The sequence below is a fragment of the Anomaloglossus baeobatrachus genome, chromosome 6 (assembly GCF_048569485.1).
Source record: "Anomaloglossus baeobatrachus isolate aAnoBae1 chromosome 6, aAnoBae1.hap1, whole genome shotgun sequence".
Taxonomy (NCBI): domain Eukaryota; kingdom Metazoa; phylum Chordata; class Amphibia; order Anura; family Aromobatidae; genus Anomaloglossus; species Anomaloglossus baeobatrachus.
In genome coordinates, this window is record NC_134358.1 from 376,753,680 (window position 1) to 376,769,425 (window position 15,746).

Genomic DNA, 15,746 nt, shown 5'->3' on the forward strand with positions numbered 1-15,746 from the left:
CCATGGGGGACAGGGATCAACAAGGGCGCATGGTAGCAGGCGAAATGTTGAGGAAGGTGCAGGAGAACATGAAGAAATGGAGGACGAACTGTCCATGGACATGGAAGACTCAGCGGATGAGGGAGACCTTGGTCAAATTTCAGTTGAAAGAGGTTGGGGGGAGATGTCAGAGGAAGAAAGAACGGTTAGCACCTCTATGCCACAAACAAAGCGTGGACTTGGTCCGCATGGCTGCGCAAGACACATGAGCGCCTTCTTGCTGCACTACCTCCAACATGACCCTCGTATTGTCAAAATTAGAAGTGATGATGACTACTGGCTTGCCACACTATTAGATCCCCGGTACAAGTCCAAATTTTGTGACATAATTCCAGCCATAGTAAGGGACGCACGTATGCAGGAGTATCAGCAGAAGCTGTTACTCGATCTTAGCTCGGCTTTTCCACCAAACAACCGTGCAGGTGCAGGGAGTGAATCTCCCAGGAGTATCTCCAAATGAACATCAATGCCATGACTTTGCAAATGGAGCCTTGCTCATTTTGGGCTTCAAATCTTGAAAAATGGCCAGAGCTCTCAATTTACGCCTTGGAGATTTTGTCGTGTCCAGCTGCCAGCGTTGTCTCTGAACGTGTCTTCAGTGCTGCTGGGTGTGTGCTGACAGATAAGCGCACGCGTCTGTCCAGTGACAATGTGGACAGACTAACGTTCATCAAAATGAACAAGTCATGGATCCACAAGGAATTTACTACCCCTGTGTCATCCTGGGGAGAGTAAATGCTTGTGGATTTGGAATGTGCTTGATGCAAATCAAAACATCCTGTTTGCAACTAGGGCACAAGTGCTGCCACTGATGGGGTGGGTGTCTGTGTGGCCCAATTTTTGGAAAAAAAGGAGACTCCGCTTGGAGTAACCCTTGCTTGCTGTGTTTTTTAAAAGGAGCCAAGATGAACAAGTCATGGTTCAGCAAAGACTTTATCTACCTACCCCAGGGTCATCCTGGAAACGGTTAAGTATGGCGTATTTTTGAATATGCTTGATGCAAATCTAGCTGTGAAGTGTACAACCGGGGCACAAGTGCTGCTACTGAATGGGTGGGTGTGTGTGGGGCCCAATTTTTGGGAAAAATAGGAGACTCCGCTTGGAGTAACCCTTGCTTGCTGTGTTTTTTAAAAGGAGCCAAGATGAACAGAGCTGGGATCAGGAAAGACTTAGCTACCTACCCCGGTGTCATCCTGGGGACGGTTAAGTATGGCGTATTTTTGAATGTGCTTGATGCAAATCTAGCTGTGAAGTGTACAACTGGGGCACAAGTGCTGCCACTGAAGGGGTGGGTGTGTGTGTGTGTGGCCCAATTTTTGGAAAAAAGGGAGAACTCCGCTTGGAGTCACCTTGTGGTGTTTTACATGATTTTAGAAGGGCGTGCCATGCCTATATCTGTGTCTCCTCCTCTTTTTCCTTGTCCAGCTCTTTTGTTTTCGCATGAGTATATGTCCTTGTCACTTTCCCATGTGTTTGTGTTGTGTTGTGAGTTGTTTGTCACCTTTTGGACACCTTTGAGGGTGTTTTCTAGGTGTTTTTATGCGTTTGTGATTGCCTCCCATTGTTTCCTATGCGGTTCGAGTGGTTCGCCGAACCGAACTCGACCGAGACCTCCGTTCGGCGAACCGAACTCGAGCCGAACCGCGACCGGTTTGCTCATCTCTAGTCAGCACTGCAATCATGCTATGATTCTGCCATGATTCCAGAGGCTTTTTGTACCTGGGTGATCCAGAGGTTCTCATGTGCCCTCCTTCTCCCAGCCTCCTAAATGCTTTGATCGATATTGATTGCGGTATTTTGGGCTTAAACAGTCAGGGATGGTGCAGGGACCATTCCTGGCTATGAGAGTGCTGTCATGAAAGCTGAAGTTCCGTCGGCGATCACATGGGCAAAGCTCCTGCGCCTGCACGATCGCCAATACGTCCTGTATATTTTCAAGGTTGGGAAGCCCTTGAAAAGCAGGACATACCCAGTATGTCTGAGATCGGGAAGGGGTTAAATAGAGTGCACTAGGCATAAAGTATTCCATACATAATGTCCAAGCTACTGTGTTCTAGCTAGGGAATTCCCCAAAGTACAGTGACCCATGAATAATGTTCTTGTATACGGTACCCTCAGCACAAATTGCCCCCTTAGACAGTGCCATAGTGATACTAATCCTAGAAAAAATAGTTATTTCCTGTAATTATATATTTCTGTTCTGTAGGAGGACCATAGCGCATGGCGGTCTGGCTTCAGGAGCAGCCAGAGACATATCCTTTCCCTGGCAGACAGCAGCACTTCTATGAAGTAGCAAATAGTTCCAATGTGCCAGTGCATCTTACAATGGTGTCTATAGGGTTTCATAGAACTACTGGCAACATCTACTTCATTATCTGTACTCAGTTATCACTTTTCTGTGATGTTATACAGGACTGTAAGTCACATCTGCTACATTATCTGTACTTAAAGAGTTTTATGTGGTGTTACTAGTTAATTTGTTTGGGGGGGGAGGGTATATGTCTAGGGGCTTGCTCCCACTGATCTTTTCTGACCCTAGCAACGCCCCAGATTCTACTGTGTCATGTAAAAAATTGAATAAAAATTATTTTGTAGAAGAAAAAAAATTGATTTTTCTTTTTGTTAGACTAAACAGGCTGTTAAGGGTTTTAAAATATATGTATTCTTAGTACAAGCCATCAATACACATTTTTGACATGCCAACCAATCAGCTGTCAAAAAAGCTATTTAGTATCAGAAAAGCACTGCAGTCGCTTTATTGCTTCATTGCTCCATACACCAGAACATCATACTTTTCAGGCCAGGATCACACAAGCGTATGAATTGGATGAGTGCAATGCTAACAAATCTCACATTGCACTCTAATCAATGTTATCCAATGAGACAGAAGATCTGTGGGGGTTTTTTTTCATGCCGAATCGACATGAGAGAAAAATTGCTGCATGTTGTGATTGACAGCCTATCTTGGCTCACTCGCTCCCATACAAATCTATGCGTGCATGTGAAACACTGGGCAGCACTCGGATGACAACCAATTTCAGTCCAATACACACAGACAGACAATGTAAAAGATGGAGAAATTACTCTTTCCTTCTTCTGCTCACCACATGCTAGAGAATCAGATTACAGTGAATGACACTCTGCTGAGTCAAATGTCATTAATATAATGCATCCGATGCTCTTACATGAATAATCGTATACTATATTCCAGTGTGACCCCGGCTTCATAGTGACTCTTTAGATTGCTGCTTTCAGCCAGTCACTTGTCATTAAAAGCCTTTTAAAAATTGTAATCAGTATGTATAATGTTACATTATTTTACCTTTCGAATGTGATCCTGAAGTCCTTTTACACCATACATTCTGAAGACAAACCACAATTTTAAGGAGCGAAACCGTCTTCCCAGTGGGATCTGCCAGTGCTTTAAAAAGAAAAAAAAATGTTTTAACTAAGGTACACATTAACGCAGATACACTATATTAAGCTAAATACACCTATATACACCATATATCAAATTAAATACACTAGGTGTTCTGTCTTCTATTCATTAAATAGGACAAGGGTAATATCGTTTGTTGCCCACAAGAGGTCACTGTTGGCTTTCTTATGTTTTAAGTGTTTTCCTCATACATTTCTACAGTATTTCTGTGGGTTGGAGCCTGTTGCTTTAAGGAAAAGATACTTCCTTGGACTGCCTCTTTTCCCTTCCCTTCCTGAGTTCGAGACGCAGATGTCTTGGTGCCTCCATAGGATTCAGAGGTGCTATAGCTGGCTCTAGTTCCTTTTCTTCAATCATTCCTCCTGACTAGTGGATCCCGGTAGGAATCATTGTACTAAACTACATATTTATGTTAGAATATGTGTACAGTTGTTATGTAGGCACTGTGAAGTAACAGTGGCTCTACTCAGATTACATAGGCCGTGATACATGCAGAGCAGGTGTGGGGCAGCATCAGCAGTGTAAATGTTGTATTCAGTCATATGCATTGCTCTCTATGTTATGCAGATTCTGTAAATACCAGTACTACTATGTATGTCATTCTGTTATTTGTGATATGCCTGTACTGATTTGGATTTGTATCTTTTGTTATAGTTTTTACCAATTAATCATCCATTTCTTATGATCATCCACCTATCCATCACCATTTAATAAATAAAGACTTAAAGGCAACACATTCTGTTTATTGAAACAGTGGATGAAGGTTAGCTGTATGCCGGAGTCCACACAGCTCACACGTGGACGAAGGCAGAACAGTAAAAACGGGCTGCTGGTCGCAGGCAGCGATTGTACGAACTGTACGGGACAGCTAACACCCACGCTACACGGCACACGGATATTACAGCAGCCGCCATACAGCTACATAGAACAAGAGCGCAGTCCAACTCCAGTAAAGATAGCCGGTCACAGGCTGTAGTACGGGACCGCTAACATCCACGCTGTACCGCATATGGATGTCGCAGCAGCCACCATACAGCCGCAGTGACTAGACCGCAATACGCCGGAAACCACCATTCCACTCGCCACCACGCAGAAGGCCGTCCGCAAATAGACTCTGTTTCCCGCTAAAGTAGTCTGCAGCCAAGTGCACAATGTCTGTCAGCCGAGCGTCTTCCCTGAAGACAAGGTCACGGGCAAGCTCTACTAAGTCCTCAATTAGGGAGCTTGCTGCCATCGCCCGCACTGAGGCCAAAGCAGCTAAAGTGAGGTCCTCCTTCGCTAAACAGGAAATGCAACTCAAACTAAAACAGACAGAGAGTGCACGTCTGCAATCAGAACAAGAAGCAGAGAGTGCACGTCTGCAACTGACTCTAGAAAGACTTGCCGTAGAAAAGGAGACAGCGGCCGCAATAGCCAAGGCAGAGTTCCTGGAAGCGGCAGAGCACCCCGAAGAAAGACGCAGCGATGTTCTTGGGCCGGACCTAAACCAGCAGGATCCAGCACAGTGCGTCGCAGAATACGTCTACCAATACTCCAGGATAGATGACAGCTCAGATGTGCTTCACCGAACAGACTACACAGACAGCCAGCCATCCAACCTCGAATTACACCGCTTCAAGCAAGAGAGTGTACAGCACGAGGAGGTTCACCAAAACTACTATTCCACAGAGCGGAAGGTACAACCACCATCTTACCACAAAGAGACACCTTCCTCTCCGGGGAGGTACTATGCTGACTTTCCGAAGGCGGAAACACCCTACAGGTATGGTGATACACCACACAATAGACACGACCACACACCGGCTCGCACCAGCACTGACCAAGCCACCATGGACTTTGCAAAGTTCTTTGCTCGTCGAGATCTGGTCACAAAAGGACTTGTAAAGTTCGATGATCGTGCCGAGAATTATAGGTCGTGGCGAGCCTCGTTCCAGAACACCATAAGAGGTTTGGACCTTTCTTGTAGTGAGGAGTTAGATCTCCTGGTAAAATGGCTTGGTAGTGAATCGGTAGAACACGCCAAAAGACTAAGAGACATTAACATTAAAAACCCACCCAAAGGTCTACACTTGGCGTGGAAGAGACTTGATGAATGCTATGGGTCCATAGAAGTTATTGAAAATGCTTTGTTTAAAAGAATTGATGACTTCCCTAAGATAGGACCCAAAGGCTTTCAAAGGCTAAGAGAGCTAAGCGATCTGTTAGTAGAGTTACAGGTTGCCCAAGAGGAAGGAGATTTGCCCGGATTGGCATTCTTGGATACCACTAGGGGTGTCAATCCGATAGTGCAAAAACTTCCTTACAATCTACAAGAAAAGTGGGTCTCACACGGTTCACGGTATAAGCAAACACATAACGCGCCATTCCCGCCCTTTGCTGTATTTGTAGGTTTTGTAGCTCAGCAAGCTAAAATCAGAAATGACCCTAGTTTTGATTTTACTCTGTCATGTACCACCGCCCCCGGTGTCAAACCCAGTAGGGCACCCGTGGCAGTCCACAAAACTAACATTGTCTCCTCAGGTCCTGCTCACAAAGAGAGTAAGCATCCTCCAGAAGAGAACAAACCCCAGGATATCAGTAAACAGTGTCCTCTACACCGGAAACCACATCCTCTACTAAAATGCAGAGCCTTCAGGGAGAAGTCTCTAGAGGATCGCAAAGGCTTCCTCAAGGAACACAACATCTGCTTCAAATGCTGTGCTGCAACATTGCACATGGCCAAGAACTGCGAAGCTAGCGTGAAATGTGCAGAATGTGACAGCACGGATCACAATACAGCCTTACACCCTGGACCACCTACACGAGTGTTGCCGCAAGCAGAAGAACACGATGGAAAACAGAAGAACACTGATGAAGAGACCACGGTGGTTACCTCTCAATGTACGGAGATCTGTAAAGGACTCACAGGAGGAAGGTCCTGTTCGAAAATCTGCCTTGTCAGAGTCTACCCAGCAGGCCGCAGAGACAAAGCAATTAAGATCTATGCGATCTTGGACGACCAGAGCAACAGGTCTCTTGCCAAGTTCATCTTCTTCAGCAGTGTCAACATTGCAGGCCCCGGTTCTCCCTACTCCTTGAAGACATGTTCAGGTACCGTTGAGACGGCGGGGAGGAAGGCAAGCGGATACAAGGTGGAATCCATAGATGGTCAGACCTGCCTATCATTACCTACCATACTGGAGTGCAACCAGATTCCTGACAACAGGTCCGAGATACCTTCACCAGAGGTAGCAGCTCATCACCCCCATATGAAGCGTATAGCTCACCTGATTCCAGAACTGGACTCAGAAGCTCCAATAGCCTTACTCCTTGGAAGAGACATGCTACGCGTGCATAAGGCTAGAGAGTCCATTAACGGCTTCCAGAACACTCCATATGCGCAGAGACTTGACCTAGGATGGGTCATAGTAGGAGATGTCTGTCTAGGAGGAGCACACAAGCCAGCCTCAGTCAACAGTATGCTCACCAACACACTAGAAAATGGACGTCCGTCTTTCTTCCGACCATGTCACAACAGTCTGTTGGTAAAGGAATTACCAAGCAGTACTCCTCTGCCATGTCTTTTCCAACGAAGACCACGCTTGTGAGGGCGAACAAGACCACATAGGCTGTACAGTCTTCCACAGGACCAAAGAGGACAACAAAACAGCAATGTCCATAGAAGACAGGATGTTCTTGGACCTCATGGACCAAGAAATAACCAAAGACAAGTCGAACAGCTGGGTGGCACCCTTACCATTCCGACCACGGAGACAACGCCTACCCAACGACAGGGAAAAGGTCTACAGTCGATTTGTCTCCCTCAGACACAAGCTCAAGAAGTCTCCCGAGATGAGAGAACATTTCTTTACCTTCATGGAGAAGATATTCCGAAATAACCATGCAGAGATCGCACCTACACTACGAGACTCTGAGGAACGCTGGTACTTACCCATCTTCGGAGTGTACCATCCTAAAAAGCCAGGCCAAATAAGAGTGGTGTTCGACTCAAGTGCCAAGTGCGAAGACGTCTCGTTGAATGATGTCCTACTATCTGGCCCAGACCTCAACAACAGACTCCTAGAAGTTCTACTCTGTTTCCGCAGAGATACGGTGGCATTTATGGCTGACATCCAACAGATGTTTCACTGCTTTCTCGTCAAAAAGGAACACAGAAACTACCTGAGGTTCTTCTGGTACCGTGACAACAACCCAGATAAAGACATCATAGAGTACTGGATGAGGGTACACATCTTCGGGAATAGTCCTTCCCCCGCAGTGGCTATCTACGGTCTCAGGAATTCCGCCATAGAAGGTGAAGAGAAGTACGGGTCGGATGTCAGATCCTTTGTGGAAAATGATTTCTACGTAGACGACTGCTTGAAATCCACACCCACAAATGAGGCAGCAATCAGTCTTCTAAAAAGAGCTCAAGAAATGCTCGCTCAGTCCAACTTAAGGTTGCATAAGATTGCATCCAATAGCCGAGAACTGATGGAAGCCTTTCCCTCTCAAGACTATTCCAGTGATCTGAAGGGCATAGACCTGAGCATCGACTCTCTTCCCATGCAACGGAGCCTAGGACTACTTTGGGACTTGAAGACAGATGCCTTCACCTTTCAGATGAACAAAGAAGAAAAATCCTTCACACGTAGAGGTGTCCTTTCCTTTGTGAATAGTTTGTACGATCCTCTGGGATTCGTAGCTCCAGTTACCGTCCAAGGTAAAATGATGCTAAGAGACTTCACCCAAGAGACATCTGATTGGGATGATACACTTCCTGCAGAAAAGGCAGACCTGTGGGCACAGTGGAGGAAGTCTCTCGAGGCCTTGACCGATCTTCATGTGAACCGACCATACGCTCCTGTGCCATCCACAGAAGTCAAATCTCAAAGACTCTGTATTTTCTGCGATGCATCAGTCAAAGCAATCGCAGCAGTAGTATACCTTAAAACCACCGATGTGAATGAACAGATCCATATTGGGTTCGTCATGAGTCGGACAAAACTGGCGCCACTCCGTGAACACACGATACCTAGACTGGAACTCTGTGCTGCCGTCCTTGCAGTTGAGCTGGCTGAACTTATCTCAGATGGAATGAATCAGGAGATTAAAGATGCAGAGTTCTACACTGACAGCAAGGTGGTACTAGGATACATCTGCAACGAAAAACGACGCTTCTACGTCTACGTCAGCAACCGGGTGTTGAGAATAAGAAGATCAACTTGCCCTGACCAGTGGCATTACGTATCTACTCATCACAATCCCGCCGACCATGCGACTAGATCCGTTGCACCAAGTCACCTTAAGGACACTACATGGTTCACAGGCCCTGCCTTCCTGTACCAGACAACATCCTACATCAGCAGGCCCGATACGTTCGAACTGGTGGATCCAGATGTCGACGACGACCTTCGTCCTCAAGTGTCAGCTCTTCATACAGTGGTTTCAGGATGTCACCTCAGATCTCATCGGTTCAGTAGATTCTCAACCTGGAACTCACTTGTTAGGGCCATTGCCTTTTTACTACACGTGACTCAGTTTTACAAGTCCGAACTACCAACAAATCAGAGATGCAGTAAAGGTTGGCATCACTGCAAGCATGCGTTTACTGCTCCCAACCTAGAGAAAGCCAAGATTACAATACTCCATGTTGTACAAAATGAAGCCTACAACAAGGAAATAGGCAATCTTGACAAAGGACTACCGATTCCTAGAGACAGTGCGTTGAGGAAACTCGACCCGTTCATTGACAAAGATGGGCTGCTGAAAATAGGTGGCCGCATTCAAGAAGCTAAGGTAGAAGTCTCAGAGAGACACCCGGTAATAATTCCCAGACGTCATCACGTCACAACCTTGCTCATTCGACATCATCACATCTTGGTGAGACATCAAGGTCGTTTGTTTACCGAAGGGAGTCTATGAGCGGCTGGACTATGGAAAGTCGGAGCGAAGAGAAGTGCGAGCAAACTCATCTTCAACTGCGTTACGTGTCGCAAACTTCGTGGCGTGTTTCAAAACCAGAAGATGGCCAATCTTCCACCTGACAGGCTCAGTACTGAACCCCCTTTCACCAACGTTGGACTGGATGTGTTCGGCCCCTGGTCCGTAGCTACAAGACGCACTAGGAAGGTCCATGCCGAAGCAAAGTGTTGGGCAGTTCTATTCACCTGTTTGTCTGTCAGAGCTGATCATATCGAAGTAATAAAATCTATGGACACTTCAAGTTTCATAAATGCACTTCGACGCTTCATCGCTATCAGAGGCCCTGTGAAGCACATTCGTTCTGATAGAGGCACGAACTTTATTGGAGCAGCAAGAGAACTCCAAATCCCTTCCAATCTAGACATTACAAATGTAGAGAGGTACCTAGGTGAGCAAGGATGCACCTGGATCTTCAACCCGCCACACTCTTCGCACATGGGAGGCACCTGGGAAAGAATGATAGGAATTGCACGCAAGATTCTAGATTCTATCCTCTTGCAAGCAAACACCAGACTTACCCACGAAAGCTTGACTACGTTCTTGGCCGAAGTTACAGCTATCATGAATGCTAGGCCATTGACAGCTCTTTCTGGAGATTCTGGAGACTCAACAGTTCTTACTCCTGCCATGTTACTTACACAGAAAACCTGTGTCCCAGGAGCTCCACCTGGAGAATTCACCGAGAAAGACCTCTACAGAAGACAATGGAGGCAAGTACAAAACGTGTCCAATGCCTTTTGGGACAGATGGAGGAAACAATATCTCTCCACTCTGCAAACCAGAACAAAATGGCAGAAAGACCATCCAAACATCAGACTTGGCGATGTGGTACTTGTAAAGGACAGTCAATCACACTGAAATGAGTGGCCACTCGGCCTGGTCACCAAACCCTTTCCCAGCAAGGACGGGAGACTACGCAAGGTAGAGGTCAGAGTGAGCAAGCTCGGAGAGAACAAACTGTTCACCAGACCAGTCACTGAACTTGTGTTGTTGTTATCCCCTCAGGAGTCCAATAGTGGCATTGGTTAACGCCAAGCGGGGAGTGTTCTGTCTTCTATTCATTAAATAGGACAAGGGTAATATCGTTTGTTGCCCACAAGAGGTCACTGTTGGCTTTCTTATGTTTTAAGTGTTTTCCTCATACATTTCTACAGTATTTCTGTGGGTTGGAGCCTGTTGCTTTAAGGAAAAGATACTTCCTTGGACTGCCCCTTTTCCCTTCCCTTCCTGAGTTCGAGACGCAGATGTCTTGGTGCCTCCATAGGATTCAGAGGTGCTATAGCTGGCTCTAGTTCCTTTTCTTCAATCGTTCCTCCTGACTAGTGGATCCCGGTAGGAATCATTGTACTAAACTACATATTTATGTTAGAATATGTGTACAGTTGTTATGTAGGCACTGTGAAGTAACAGTGGCTCTACTCAGATTACATAGGCCGTGATACATGCAGAGCAGGTGTAGGGCAGCATCAGCAGTGTAAATGTTGTATTCAGTCATATGCATTGCTCTCTATGTTATGCAGATTCTGTAAATACCAGTACTATTATGTATGTCATTCTGTTATTTGTGATATGCCTGTACTGATTTGGATTTGTATCTTTTATTATAGTTTTTACCAATTAATCATCCATTTCTTATGATCATCCACCTATCCATCATCATTTAATAAATAAAGACTTAAAGGCAACACAGTCTGTTTATTGAAACAGTGGATGTAGGTTAGCTGTATGCCGGAGTCCACACAGCTCACACGTGGACGAAGGCAGAACACTAGGATTAGGAAAACAGTTTTTAATAACGTGCCAGGCATTTTTACCTTGTCTGACAGGGGGTGTGATTTCGCTGAAAGACATGGTTCAGCAAGGTTTTGTCTCCAATTTCTGGCAAAAAGTAAGCCATGTGATAGGTGGTATCAGCTGAAACATAATTTTGCCACATTTTAAGACTGTTTAGTCTAAGTTTGGACTGTGTAAGTGTAATGCGGGCGTCACACGAGACGATATATCGTGCGATATGTCGTCGGGGTCACGTCGTTAGTGACGCACATCCGGCATCGTTTGATATATTGTAGCGTGTGACAGCTACGAGCGACGGTGAACAAGCAAAAATACTCATCTTATCGTTGCTCGTTGACACGTCGCTCATTTTCAAAAAGTTGTTTCTTCTTCTTGAATTTGACAAGTAAATTTGATTTGCATTGAAGTTATTTAATGCAATGGAAATGTTCCTTATTATGCACTGGGGTCTCATCAGACTTCAAAGCGTAATAACTGGAGGTTGAACAAGAAACTATTTGATACTTCACTGCTCACTTATCCCGCTGATGCTGACTGGTTCTCCACTCCATCTGGCCTCTTCTTTCCTCTTTTAACCCACACAACATCTTCTTCGTGTCTCCTGAGACGGTGGGCAGGTCTCTAGCGATGGACATTCTGACAGCACAATGTGCATCAAAATGTCAAACGCCTACTCAGCACTATAAGCCCTGGGGTGCAAAATGAAGATGCCCAAGGAAAATTTTATCTGCCCAAGGAGACCGGGAGGAGGCTGGATAGGGCATTAGAACAGTAGGACAGGTGAACTACAAGTTTCATGGGACAACACTGACAATATGACACTTTGATACAATGTAAAGAAGTCCGTGTTCAGCTTATATAACAGTGCAAATTTGGTGTGCCCTCGAAGTAATTCAACACACAGCCATTAATGTCAAAACCACTGGCAAAAGTGAGTACACCCCTAGGTGAAAATGGCCAAATTGTGCCCAATTAGCCATTTTCCCTCCCCGGTTTCATGTGACTCATTAGTATTACAAGATCTCAGATGTGAATGGGGAGCAGGTGTGTTACATTTGGTGTTATCTCTCACACATGTCACCTCATGGCACCCATATAAACACTCCAGATATCAAGGCTTATATGTAGAAATCCAGCATAGATACCCCAAGAAAAACAAAAATGCAAGCTTATATCTTAAAAACGTAATTTTATTAATACATACTGTAATTAAATTAATGTATATTATAAATATATGTGCAGTTGAAACCAGACATTTACTTACGCTTTCTAAAAAGACACATCTGCATGTTTTTCTCACTATTGACATGAAATCAGAATAAACCTTTCCTGTTTTAGGTCCATTAGAAACCAAAATTATTTATATTTGCCAAATGCCAGAATAATGAGAGAGAGAGAAAGTTTTAAGGCATTTTTATTACTTTCTGCAAAGTGAAAAGTTTACATATATTTCATTAGTATTTAGTTCCATTGCCCTTAAACTGTGTGATTTGAGTTAAACGTTTTGGATATCCTTCCGCAAGGGTCTTAGGCTGTGTCCGCATTTTGTGTTTTCACCTGCTTTTCAACTGCTTTTCTGCAGCGTTTTGAACTGCAGCGTTTTCATGCCAAAATGCATGCGTTTTGATTTTCCAGCAAAGTCTATGGGAAATGGGGATTTCCTGTCCGCACTTTGCGTTTTCAAACGCTGCGTTTAATTTGCATAATTTTGGGCAAAAACTCAGCGTTCAAAGAAGCAGCATGTCAACTGTTTTTGCCTTTTGGGCTGCGTTTTGCTAACAATGAAGTCAATGAGAAGTTGTAAAAAGCAAGCAACATCAAAATTCCAGCGTTTAACATGCTTTTTGGCTGCAAAAAGGATGTGTTTTGGACTACATAAATGCATGCTTTTCTGACATCAAAATGAAATGATATATCCCTTTACACACACACACATAGTCCGACAATTAAATTAATGAAAAATATAAATTTATTGCTATTTTACCGCTAAATAGTATTAAACTGCTATAATTATATGAAATATAACTATTTTCGTTATTATTTCAATAATTATATGTGTTCCTTTTTTTTTCCCTTTTTTCATTGTGTTTGAGTGTTTAAACTTTATTTAGCAGTGTCTTTATGTTCAAAACGCATCTGTCTAAACGCAATGGAAAAGCATGTAAAAAGCGCTAAAAACGCGGCTAAAACGTATGCGTATTTACCGCAATTTTGTGGTCAAAAGCAACTTTGGCAAAAGCAATTTCTGCCAGAGGATGCGTTTAGAACTGCAACTAGGACGACGCAAAGTGCGGACATAGCCTTACAATAGTTGGTGGAATTTGGGCCCATTCCTCCTGACAGAACTAATGTAACTAAAGCAGGCTTTACACGCTACAATATATCTTACGAGATGTCGGCGGGGTCACGTCGTAAGTGACGCACATCTGGCATTGTTAGTGACGTAGTTGCATGTGACACCTATGTACGACCCTGATTGTACGCAAAAATGTTGATCGCATACACATCGTTCATTTTCTAAATATTGTTCGTTTTGTTGAACGAAACCGGTATATTGATACGTGTGACACCCTAACAACGACTAGCCTCATCGTTATTATGTACGTCATATGCGACGCGGGCATGTCTCTCCACGCCATGCCTTACGCCCACCGCTATGATTGGTGGTACCAACTGCGTAACGAATTGTCCTTCGTGCTTTATTAGGCGTACGCAACTCGTGTAATGTTAATCATTTATCCCTGTCTGCGGTCCGGTAGATCTAACGAGATATTGATCGATGTGGCATCGTATAGAATATGCTCAGAGACGACCTATGTACGATCTCTTCAGATCGTATATACGACCTGGGCGTGTCGCATTGCATACGAGATCGCATATGAAATCGTAACGTGTAAGGCAGCCTTTAGCCTTGTTTGTAGGTCGCCTTGCTCGCACCTGTCTTCTAAGTTTCATAAATTTTCAATAGTATTAAGATCAATGCTTTCAGGTGGCCACTTCAAAACATCGACTTTGATATTCTTAAGCCACCTTGTAACCAGTGTGGCAGTATGCGTCGGGTCACTGTCCATTTGGAAGACCCATTTCCGCCCAAGCTTTAAGTTCCTGGCTGATGTCTTGAGATGTTGCTTTAGTATTGCCACACTAGCTTCTTTCCTCATGATGTCATCTATTTTGTGAAGTGCACCAGTCTCTCCAGCCGCAAAACAACCCAAAAACATGGATGCTGCAAACCATGTGTTTCACAGTTGGGATGATATTCTAAGCCTTCAAAGCTTCTCACTTTTTCCTCCAAGCGTAACGATGGTCATTATTGTTTCAACAGACCACAGGACATGTCTCCAAAATTTAAGGTCTGTTAAGGTCGCTGAGGAGCGGTGAGCATACAGGAGCGGACCCACTGGGTCATACACCGGACTCCCCTGCAAAAGCTAACCTCAATTTACCCTCTATACAGGGACTGTCAAGCGCTGCCCCAGGGTGCCTAAATGCACTATTGCCAAGACAAGTGGTATTGGCTCTTACAAACAGGAGAGTCTCTGAAGTTCAGTATGTGTGTGTACAGATCTGGCAGCACAGACAAGGAATCACAGACGTGGCAATAAGACATGGTGTCCTGGACATAGCAGCATGGAACTGGTGGCTCACACGTTGCAGCACGGTGACTCAGATGTGGCGGCACAGAGGTGGTAAATCAGACGTGGCAGCATGGAGGTGGTAACTCAGACGTGGCAGCACGGAGGTAGTAACTCAGGTGTGGCAGCACGGAAGTGGTGGTAGTATCAGGCTCTAGGAAGAGACACAGATTAGCAGGTACAGGTAACAGGCACTAGGACACGTGACGCAACAAGATTAGACACAGTGACTGGTAGGGGGCCGGAGAAATGGCAACACACTACGGATAGGCAGGATAATTTCTGACCTCAAGGATCACTTCCAGGTAATAGGACTATGGCGCTTTAAGAAAGGGGTTTGACCACGTGCGAACCCATCGGGCACTGCCAAAAGACCTGAGTGTGGCCTGGGAGCAGGAGGAGGCTGTGGCAGGCCCCGGGACAGTAACAGGGCACATGTGCCTACTTGACAGGAGAGGAGACCAGCGCCCCTGCTGAGACATAAGAGTGGGAGCGCCTTGCGGGGACCGGGTGCTACAAGGTCTTTGGTCCTGTGTGCATTTGCAAACATTAATCTGGCTTTTTTACGTTTCTTTTGGAGTAATGGCTTTTTTCTGACAGATTGGCCTTGCAACCCATATTGATACAGTACTCGTTTCACAGTGGATAACTACACAATCTTATCATCTTCCACCAGCATCTTCAGAAGGTCTTTTGCCTTTGTTGTTGGGTTGATATGTACATGTCTGGCCAAAGTACATTAATCTCGGGTACACAAAACTCGTCTCCTTCCTGAGCGGTATGTTGGCTGGACATTCTCATCTTTTGTTTGTACTTGTGTATAATTGCTGCGCTTTGTCGCTGCAGCAGTGGTTAGTGCACAATGTTGCACTATA

The 15,746-nt window shown here is 45.0% G+C and overlaps 1 protein-coding gene across 5 annotated transcripts in view; it reads right to left on the bottom strand.

The window, feature by feature from the left end:
- Window positions 1-15,746, bottom strand: part of DDC (dopa decarboxylase) — a 516,742-nt gene that overhangs the window by 72,869 nt on the left and 428,127 nt on the right. For all 5 annotated transcript variants that reach the window (XM_075315037.1, XM_075315040.1, XM_075315038.1 and 2 more), the window contains one exon: window positions 3,362-3,460. In XM_075315037.1, coding sequence (XP_075171152.1) covers window positions 3,362-3,460 — 99 coding nt within the window. The remainder of the gene's footprint in view (window positions 1-3,361; window positions 3,461-15,746) is intronic.